This window comes from Anabrus simplex, chromosome 7 (genome assembly GCF_040414725.1).
Source record: "Anabrus simplex isolate iqAnaSimp1 chromosome 7, ASM4041472v1, whole genome shotgun sequence".
Classification (NCBI taxonomy): Eukaryota; Metazoa; Arthropoda; class Insecta; order Orthoptera; family Tettigoniidae; genus Anabrus; species Anabrus simplex.
Window position 1 is genome coordinate 326,531,657 of NC_090271.1, and position 11,505 is coordinate 326,543,161.

General features: G+C 41.1%; 1 protein-coding gene across 1 annotated transcript in view; it reads right to left on the reverse strand.

The window, feature by feature from the left end:
- LOC136877151 (uncharacterized) overlaps window positions 1-11,119 on the reverse strand; it is a 40,537-nt gene extending 29,418 nt beyond the window's left edge. The window contains exon 1 of the mRNA XM_067150961.2: window positions 10,991-11,119. Within this exon, the coding sequence (XP_067007062.2) occupies window positions 10,991-11,077 (87 nt within the window). The 5' untranslated portion in view covers window positions 11,078-11,119. The remainder of the gene's footprint in view (window positions 1-10,990) is intronic.
- Window positions 11,120-11,505: the final 386 nt, after the last annotated feature.

Below are 11,505 nucleotides of genomic sequence, written 5' to 3' on the forward strand. Positions count from 1 at the left end.
AACCTTGAAGAAAAATCTAGCCTAATATTGCTATAACTTGAAGTTGGATTAAAGAGATTACCTGTCAAAATTTTGAAGGTGGATTAAACGTATTCAGATCCTAGATATTATCTGTAAATCATACGGTATAATTATGTCCTGGAAAACTTCATGTTACTTTGTTCTCTTTTTCTGTCTAATCTTGATCAAGTTTCGGTACTGATGCCGTTTGTGTTATTTTAGATATTTGTTGCTGTGGGCACCTTTTCTTCCTACGATTTGGACTGATGAGAAGCTCCAACATACTCGTAGTTTATGCGGTTCACTAATGGACTTTTATTTCCTAGAACTAGAAAGATATCAAGAAGTAAAACCCAGCCTACAGTCAGAAGAGCGCGTGGTATATGTAAATGGGAGGGGCCATGGAATATCCAAATTATGGACACTTGTAACGCGATTTCACTGAAATAAAAAATGGTGCTCTATTGTACACATACCAAAGAATACCAAAATACATTAAAATAAAATTCGCAAATTTTTGCGAAAATTGAGGTACGTACATCCCTTAATCAGTTTAACCTCCAGGATTGTTTTTTCCCTCAGATTCAACGAAGGATCCTACCTCTACCTCCTCAAGGGTAGTGTCCTGGAGGGTGACACTTTGGGTTGGGGGATACAACTGGGGAAGGAGACCAGTACCTCTCCAAGGTTGCCTCACCTGCTATGCTGAACACGGGACTTGTGTGGGGAAGGGAAGATTGGAAGTGATAGAGAAGGAAGGATGAAGGAAGCGGCCGTGGCCTTAAGTTAGATACCATCCCGACATTTTCCTGGATGAGGAGTGCGAAATCACGGAAAACCACTTCTAGGATGGATGAGACGGGAATTGAATCCCCTCTACTCAGTTGACCTCCCGAGGCTGAGTAGACCCCGATCCAGCCCTCGTACCACTTTTCAAATTTGGTGGCTGAGTCGGGAATGGAACTCCGTTCTCTTCGACAGGCAGCTCTAACGTAAATACACAGCTACATCTATCAGCATGAGTTCTACGTACGTACATCCTGACTTCTGTTGCCAGACACGTAAATTGAGAAAACTAGAACGTTATGTGGCGTACCAACATTCGAACATATCGACAGCAAAGCAAGTGACGGCACAACACCCCAAGTACACAGTGCCATTTGCCAACACAACCACAAGAAAGTCTAGAGACTATCCCAGCGTGAAGTCACGCCAACTACTTAGAGTAGGTCCCAACATAAGCACGAGGTGTCTATGGAGCGATGGGAATCTTGGCAAACCAAGGTCAAAGTAACCAACAGAGGAGCGGATCCAGGACAATACAAGAATTAAAACAATTTACGAGGAAAACATAAATACCATAAGTAGTTTAAACCTCGTAAAAATTTAGTGAAGAATGGAATTAAATTCAGAGAGTAACGCAAATTAATGAGTCATTTCAAACTGAATGAATCTTAAACAGAAATTAACTCATATACTGAATTAAATAGAAGGGATTTAAAAACTTTGTATCATAATCTGGATAGTTTAAAATAGTGTAAGTTTCTAGACTGTAAATTATTTTCTTAACCCTTAACTGGTACGGCTGGGTCCTGAGGACCCCGCTCAACTTTTGAATTTACGTTACTCTTCCGTCTGTAACGGTAGTTCATTGTTGTTGCATGTACATTCATTTTAGTTGATGAGAAGCAGCTGTGAGGTGTGGACGTGGTCAGTTTCTTCTGCACACCCAGGTATGTTAGTAACACAGGGTCCTCGGGACCCTGGGGTACGATTAGTGCAATATTTTTCAGATATTCTCAAGTTCATGTTTGACGTTTTTCTTCTTTTCTTCGCACATTTTCGCTTATAGAATGATTTCTTGAAGGGTCTTTCTACTGAACTGACTGTTCTTCAGATGAAGAAACGTTTCTACACCAGAAATATTTCAAAGTAAATTAAGATAGGACTTAGAAGAGTTCTGCAAATGGAGGTGCCAGAGGAACGCTATGCTCAAGCACCCGAAACACCTAAATCCAAACGCAGAAAGGTGTTCCACCTGCCCCCACAGCAAGGACAGAAAAACGGCTATTGTTTGCAGGATGCGCAGCAAACCAATATGAAATGAATGTGCACAAAAGGTGTGTAAAGTATGTGCAAATAGTGAGTGACGTAAGAACTTGAGACAACTATAACCACAAGTTGGTGGTTTGTCAGAATTTTTCTGTTAAGTGTTTTATACCATAAGACATTATTATGAATCAATGTAGACATTGTTTTGTCATTATGTGTCATTGTATTGAAAAATATTGAACCATAATACTGGATTATTGATCAAAATTGACAAGGCAACATTAGTTCTTTGAAAATGTATGCAAACAAAAAAGTCAGTCCTTAATTGGTTTAATAAGTTTAAGAATACTTGAAAGTTGTGTATTTCTGATGTAAACAGTGCGTTGAGCGAAATAAGTTTGTATGTTAATAAAATGAAATTTTTTGTATTTAAATTCAACCTGGGTCCCTGGGACCCTGTCGTACCATTTATGATACAAAAGTGAACCCGTACCAGGTAAGGGTTAAATTCATACGTAGTGCCTTCAGAAATAAAAATTGCTATCATTAAAATTAAATTATTAATGTTTCAAAAATTAAAATCTTTAAGAGGATGCTCTGTTAGAATGTGAATAAATTGTACATCAAAGAAAACCATTTGAGTAAATAATTGGTTCTTGAGTATAAATTACAAGTAAATTTAAAACATGGTTTTTAATGAACTTCACCACAACTATGTTTACACTTTTCACTATTTTACAACCGAACTGCAGTTCATTTTAAACCAACCATTTTAAGTGAACATTAACGTATGACCATACCTGTAGAGAGCTCTCAATATCTACGGTGAAATAGAATGGGGCACCCCTTTTATTACAGTATACCTAATTTTTCTGGTAGAAGATTGAAGTGCATAGTAAATAACAACTCCCATTCAAAAAGCGGTCACACGAAATGAAATTAAAGAAATAAAAATAGAAAGGTAAACATCCCAATCAACGCATTTAAAACACCTTGAATGATAGAAGGCGAAAGAGGAAACACGAAAATTTACAAGTCCACAACATGCCTAAACACGTTATATCCGTTAGAAATGTTTGCAAAATCAGCACCGTCCCAAATAAAAGCTGAAGAAAGATTGCGGTGTCATATTTCTTAAATTTCACAGTAAAGGTTTGTCAATATGAGACACTTGAAAACGCTATCACCATCAATCATTGACTTGACGTGTACGAAACTCAAGTGTCTAATCGACAACGCTTTTCGGAAGACGACGACAAACTCATAAGTGTGACGCAACGATTATCTTATCAATACTCATCATCGTGCCCAAAGAATGGTAATACCGTTATAAAATGATGCAACATCAATGACAGGGATAAAAGTTACGAGAAAATGAACAACCCCATTACGTTTAAGGGAAAAAAATCTGCAAAAGAATAAAAAGCGCCTTCAATATTCTGTAGAAAATGAAGGAATTTGGCTACTAAAGGAACAATGAAATTAGGTTAAGTTGTACACAATAATGTCCTTCAAATTGTAATAACAATTGTGTCGTTACCCGCACTCGGAACAGTCTTTAAGTTGTAATACCAGGCAACACCTGCCAGTTACGTTGACCACAGGTTTAAGTTTTAAAACAATGCGTTTAAACACATGTACGTAGTTACCAGACTAGGTCACTTGAGAATTTCGAAGGAAACACTTAAAATTTCTTCAAATATTATTGCAACCAATGAAGCTCAAATTTCAGGTATTTCCCTTTACAACTACATATTACGGTTGAGTTGTATAGTTAATAATGCAGTCTGACATGTATGAATTTGCTGTGTACTCCTCTCGCTAAGACGGCGAAATAGTAGGCGAAATACCTTCTCAAAATGTAAGTGTATGAAGACTTACCCACATAGCGGTCCATCAATAATCCTTATAGGCACCCTGTTAAATAGTAGCACAAAAAATCACAGAATGTTGAAACCAATTGAATTCATATCGCATAGTGATAATCACCCTAGGCACTAGTTCAAAAATAAATTAAATCAAAATAGTTTTCTACAGCGATAAACACTAGTATTAAATAGCACTGTACCGGAAGGTACATCCGCCCCGTTCACTTTAATAAAGCGCATGGGAGTACGCTGTCTACCATCTAAAGTCGCAACAACAAATAATACAAGAAGTTTGGCCGTTTTCCTACTGATGTCTCAATTACAAACTTACGTTATGCCCTCTGGTGTGAAGGTTGACTATTAAAATTATAAAGTAATTTGATATTTAAAGTTTTATTGAACTGAATTGATTATTCTTTGTTTTTGCTGTGTTAAATTTTGCAACACATCTGTCTCTTCCGTCAACATAAGATGTTAAAGTCTGTAAATTTATTTCTTCAGCCAATCAAACAGTGTCTGGTATTTATTTAATTACCCAATCGAAATTGGGGGTGTGTCGGGCCTTAGCCCAGAGTTTTTTGGAACTTTCCTCTCGAGTATAAAAGCTGGCACATTTTCGACCAGGTTGTCTTATTCATCGCTTCAGTCTAGAGTGTGTGTTCGTGAAGGGAGGCAGGTGTGCCTTGTCCATCGCCGAATAGTCCATCAACTCAAGGTAATGGCAGTCCTGGTTTAATTAAGTGATAGTCTTTGAAAGCTAGCTCGAGAGGAAGGTTTCCAATATTTAATAATGTAACTTTAATTTCCTAAATGTAAATTTCAACTTTAAAGGTAAATTTCGAACTTAGAATGTAAATATCAAACAAGCCAAAGGAACTAGAGAGTAGAGAGTGAGCTACCCTCTCGTATTCCCTATGAACTTAATTTCGAGGTGACTATGATTTTGTAACCTTTCCCTGTTTGTAATCTTTGTAGCTTAAATATTTTCTCCGTCTAGTCACCTCAGCTATCTTCGGGTCATAAGCCCAAATAGGGTTTCAAACTTTTCATTTCAATTTTCAAGGAGGGCAAGTGTCCGCCTCGTCACCATTTTTGATTTTTGGACCAGTAACTTTAACCTGTTGTTTTATTTCCACATAGGCCCGGTAGAATGAGTATTAGATACCCCTTCGAAATTCTATTTCATTCCTTTTATCTAAAGATTTAGACTGTTAAGCATATTGTTTGAATTCGTAAAATGTAGGTTGTGCCTTTGATAGGCCTGGAAATTTCTGAAAATAGATTCCTAAGTGTAAATTTTATAGACGCTCTTTTTATTAATGTAATGGTTGAGTGGTGCCTTTGGAAGGCTGTAATGCTGTAAGGTTCGAGAGTAGTCCCCCTAGACAAACGTGTAGAACAAAGATGCTGTTACTACGATGTAAAAGAAAGTGGGAGATTCATCTCCTTGATTATGAAGTGAATGGAGCAGTAGTGCTCAAGTCACAATTGTAAGCACAGATTGTTAATTGGTAATTTGTTGATTATTCTGAATTTTCCTACATTATACCTAAACTAACGAGCTAGTTCTGTAACTGAATGCTTGTTTTCGCTTAGGGAATTGTTTGTTAGAATTTAACAACCGAAAAGAAACCAAAAATAGCAAAGAAAAGAAATACTATAGTTCTAATCTTTTTAATTTAATCTTCTGATTGTCTTATATCGACCCATTCATGCCCGCACTTTCTTTAACCTTTGTTCACCACGAAATCCCGGTAATAAGCATAGTTTTTGAATAACAGGCTCCAAAGCCTACTCAGCCGCATAACTAGGGCGGTAAGTAGTCATTTCGTCTAGCCAAAATGGCTGGATAGAGCGTCGCCCCAAACACAGCCCTACTTGACGATAGCCGGATCGCAACTCCAAATCCACAGAGGAGTGCACCAGCAAGCGCACTCAGACAGTTGACGATCACAAAGCGGCATCACGAAATAATAGGCAGTAGAAATTACACCGTGGATATGGCACAGGAACGGAGGAAGACCTGAGAGATCAGTCCAGAGGAACCTGGGCAAACACACTACAGTCTTTCTAGCGGAAGTGATAGCTATCACACAATGTCTTGAAGAACATCTGAAAATGAACTATAGGAATAAGAACATATTCATTTTTACGGACAGCCAAGCGGCCATTAAGGCACTAGAAGCAGTCCGGATAATATCCAGAATTGTCTGGTATTGCTATTTACTTCTCCTGAAGCTGTCAAAGTACAACAATGTTAAAAGAATATGGGTACCAGGGTATGCAGGTACAGAAGGAAATAAAAGGCGTATAAACTGGCCAGGAAAGGCACAGAAACACATTTTGTAGGCCCAGAACCTGTATGCGGGATTCCTCATGGACAAGCTCGACACTACATAGGAAAATGGGTACAAAAGAAACAAATGGAGAACTGGAAAATACTCCAGGATGCAGGCTTGCAAAGAAACTGATAAAGGACCAAACGAGACGAATATTAAAGAACTGTTGAAACTCAGCAGAGAAAAAATAAGATGGGTAGTAGGACTGTTGACAGGACACTGCTATCTGAAAAAAACATCTACATAGAATTAAAGTAATAAGAGACAACATATGTAGGAAATGCAATGAAGCACAGGAATCAGCTGAACACATACTTTTCGAATGTGAGGCGCCGAATAGAATCAGAATCTCCACTCTAGGACTACCAGGTGAAGAGAGAGAAGAAATCTAAGAAGACCTGCAGCTTCGTGAAGGGAGCAGGTACTGTATATCTAGGTGGGAATGAGGGAAAAACATGGTAGCAAAAGACCTTAGAGGTCGACGCTAATTAGGAACAAATATTTAGAGGTCCCATAAAGAAAAGAAGAAGAAGAAGTACACCGTCCGTCTCGGTCGTGTAGTGGTTAGTGTGATTAGGTGCCACCACCAGAGCCCCGGGTTCGATTCCCGGCTCTGCCACGAAATTTGAAAATTGATACGAGGGCAGGGAAGGGGTCCACTCAGCCTTGGGACGTCAACTGAGTGGAGGGGTTCGATTCCCTCCTCAGCCATCCCTGAAGTGGTTTCCCACTTCTCTTCCAGGCAAATGCCAGTATGGAACCTAACAAAAGGCCACGGCCACTTCCTTCACTCTTCCTTGGCTATCCCTTCCAATCGCCCCATCCCCCAACAAGGCCCCTGTTCAGCATAGCAGGTGAGGTCACCTGGGCGAGGTACTGGTTATTCTCTCCACTTTTATCCCCCGACCCAAAGTCTCACGCTCCAGGACACCGCACTTGAGGCCGTAGAGGTGGGATCCCTCGCTGAATCCGACGGATAAACCAACCCTGGAGGGTAAACGGATTAAGAAAGAAATAAATTACAGCCCTTTCGTCCATTCAAGATTTTAGAGGTTTATCAATTAACTAATTACAGCCAATACCTGTCTAACAGTTCACGGCGCGTTGTTAAATGATACATTTTACATTGTGGGGATAAATCCTCACGTACTAAAATGTCTTAGTTGGTAAAATTATAATAATGGCCTTTAAATACAACGTAGAATCTCCACAGTTTGATAATAGTAACTGCATATCTTAACTTTGCCTTTGTTAACTCGTTTCGTGGAGTTTCAGTACGTTGGTTGGTCGGCTCAATTAAAAAAGTGATTTACCACGCGAAATTCATACAGCCTTTGACAATCGAAAATTGAAAATTGAAATGAATGATGTGATATATGATAGTAGGAAGGGAGGGGGTGAAGCTTGGAGCAGGCACATAGCCTACTCTTGTCGAATAACACCAGTGAAATTCATGAATAATTTTCTTCCATTTTGGAGTATGAAAACACTTGAGTATCGTGAGATCTGTGATTGCCGTAGTTGTTTGAGCGTGAAGTTTGCCATTTGGGTCTAATACCGTGCTTACCTGGTTTGATTCCCTTTCGTCAAAAATATTTTTTTACCGCTACCGTCAGAACATTGGCTGGCAGACTAGGGGAGGTGGTGGTATATATTTTCTAATCACTAGAATGCGTGCCAAATGCCTGGATTAAATTTCAAACCTCTACCCAGTGCTCATATGGAGTGAGGTCACGTGAAACTGTCGATGGTGATACGTCCTTCGAATGGAAACGTAAAACCATGAGCAGACTCCTTGGTGTTTAAGCATAAAAAAACACTTCGAGGATGGCTGAGCTGGGAATCAAACACGCCTCTACTCAGTTGACCTACGGAGGTTGAGCTGACCATGTTCCAAACCTCGTAACACTTTAAAACTTTCTTGGCAGAGCCGGGAACCGAACGCGGGCCTCCAGGGGTGGCAGCTAATCACGCTAACCACTACACCACAGAGGTGGGCAATTTGCGAAATATTGCTCCATTTATATCATTACATTCCTCAAATAAGAATTTATTTTCTTCTTCTTTCTTAATCTGTTTACCCTCCAAGGTTGGACTTTCCCTCGGACTCAGCGAGGGATCCAACCTCTACCGCCTCAAGGGCACTGTCCTGAAGCGTGAGACATTGTGTTGGTGGGATACAACTGGGGAGGATGACCAGTACCTCGCACAGGCGGCCTCACCTGCTATGCTCAACAGAGGCCTTGTGGTGAGATGAGAAGATTGGAAGGGATAGACAAGGAGGAGGGAAGGAAGCGGCCGTGGTCTTAAGTTAGCTACCATCCCGGCATTTACCTGGAGGAGAAGTGGGAAACCACCGAAAACCACTTCCAGGATGGCTGAGGAGGGAATCGAACTCCCCTCTACTCAACTGACCTCCCCAGGCTGAGTGGACCTCGCTCCAGCCCTCGTACCACTTTTCAAACTTCGTGGCAGAGCCAGGAATCGAACACGGGCCTCTGGGAATGGCAGCTAATCCCACTAACCACTGCACCACAGAGGTGGACAAGAGTTCATTTTACCGAACGATTTGGCAGTGCGGTTAGGGGCGGGCAGTTGTAAGCTTGCATTACCATTTGCACACCAGGCAAATGCTAGCGATGTACGTTAATTAAGGCCGCGTACGCTTCTTTCCCAATCCTAGCCCTTTCCAATCCCAGTTTCGCCATAAGACCTATCAGTGTCGATGCCAGTGTAAAGCCAATTATTAAAATATACAGTATATTACTGTATTTGTACAACAAATTCAGCAATGGCAAGATCCGAACTCACGTCGTCGAGGTTCGCAGACAAGTACCATGGCCACTCCGGTTTTCTGCAGTGAAAATCTCCAAGTACAATATACATGCGTTGCATTGGAATCGTCCATCCGGCATTTTTTCGGAAATTATTAGGTTGCGGCCCTCGCGTGTTTAAATATTCGTCGCCTTTTAGTGTTCTATCACCTCCACTTGGATCCTCCGTCATGACACTTGACGATGTTTGTTTTCGAAAACCAAAGCGTATTGACCTAAACCCCCGTCTACTGTACAACACGTACATGGAAGGTCGTTGAAATCTGTTGGGCGCAGGGTATGGCCTCTCCTTGTTAGTATTGCCTCTTAGCATTTAGCTTTGCTCATTGGTGTCTAAAGTAGAGAAGGGAATAACATTAACATTATTATTGCTTGCTCTAGTCCGCTTCCGCCACTGTGGTGTAGTGGTTAGCGTGTTTAGCTGCCACCCCCGGAGGCCCCGATTCGATTCCCGGCTCAGCCACGAAATTTTAATAGTGGTAAGAGGGCTGGAATGAGGTCCACTCAGCCTCGGGAGATCAACTGAGTGCAGAAGGGTTTGATTCCCATCTCACCTATCCTCGAAGTGGTTTTCTGTGGTTTCCCACTTCTTCTCCATGCAAATGTCGGGATGGTATCTAACTTAAGGCCACGGCCACTTCCTTGCTCTTCCTTGTCTATCCCTTCCAATCTTCCCATCCGCCCACAAGGCCCCTGTTCGGCACAGCAGTCGAGGCAACCTGGGCGATCTACTGGTCCTCATCGGCTGTTGTATCCCCTCGACCCAAAGTCTCACGCTCCAGGACATTGCCCTTGAGGCAGTAGAGGTGGGATCCCTCGCTGAGTCCGAGGGAAAACCAACCCTGGAGTGTAAACAAATTAAGAAAGAAAGAAAGAAAGAAAGAAAGAAAGAAAGAAAGAAAGAAAGAAAGAAAGAAAGAGAGAGAGAAAGAAAAAAAGACACTGTATTTTCTCTCTGTCCTTCCAAACTGTGGAAATCGTTTGGTGTGATATACTCAATATCTGCCTCTGTGACGTAGTGGTCAGCATGATTAGCTGCCACCTCCGAAGGCCTGAGTTCGATTCCTGGCTCTGCCACGAAATTTGAAAAGTGGTAAGAGGACTGGAACGGGGTCCACTCAGCCTCGGGAGGCCAAAAGAGTAGAGGCGGGCTCAGCCATTCTCGAAGTGATATTCCGTGGTTTCCCAATTCTTCTCCAGACCACGGCCGCTTCCTTCCCTCTTCCTTGTCTATCCCTCCAAAAACTTCCCATCCCTCTACAAGGCCCATGTTGAGCATAGCAGATGAGGCAGCCTGGGCGAGGTACTGGTCCTCCTCCGCTATTTTATCCCCTCGACCCAAAGTCTCACGATCCGGGACACTGCCCTTGAGGCGGTAGAGGTGGAATCCCTCGCTAAGTCGGAGGGAAAACCAAACCTGGAGGGTAAGCAGAATAAGAAGAAAGAAAGCGATGTACTCAATTTCTTCGCGAATGAGACATTTGCCTCCCCATTTTCTTATCTTCATGTAACGTGTGACTTTTTTCAATATTAAACACTTTACTTTCCTTCTACGTGTTCACAGCGACGCTGCCTTCACTATTTAACGTACAGGCTGAGTTGGAATCTACAATAATAAGCGTTACGTTGTTGTCAGTAATTTCCAAATACCTAGGGAATAAATTCAACATTGAACGTTATAGCCGACATATTTATCCGAAAATGTGATCAAAATATGTCGTTTTTAAACAATATGCCATTATGTTTATATGGGATTTAGACGGGACTTCGTTGTTAAAAGCGATGCCGCAATAAACGGTTTGGGCTGTATAATAGGAAACATACTTGAGTGCATCTTGAGAACAATAACATGATACTTCAGCAATGTTTACTGGAAATTGTGTTCTTATAAACTTACCAAATCAGCCGCTGGTAAATCCATCTGCGGAGCATTGTGAACTCCAGCGATCAACAGGCATAAGAGGAAACCCTTCAACACACTCATAGGGAAGGTAGGTTTGAAAAGTTAAATGAATTATGTTGCCACTGCTCTATTTTGTAAGTGTATATATGTAAGTGGAAGTTAATGTGAACTCAGTGCTTATCTACTTATGGATATCCTGTTTGTTTCAGGGGAAGCACAAAAACGGTTTATGTTTAGTTATTCACCATGACAATGCCGGTGAGCAAATACATTTAAAGTGGCCTCTATACAGAGAGACGGAAATTGCACTCTAATATAATTTCCGCTTTCAAACGTATTTCTTATCAGAAGATTATCAAATGATGAAATTATAGAACTGTTTCCTTATCATCATTATTCATATTCGATCTTTAGTTATGAACTCTCTGGCGTAGCTGGTTAATCGTCGTCCTTTTCTTCCTAATGTATTAGGTTCGACCCTGGGTGAGGTCGGTAATATTTCCGGGTGT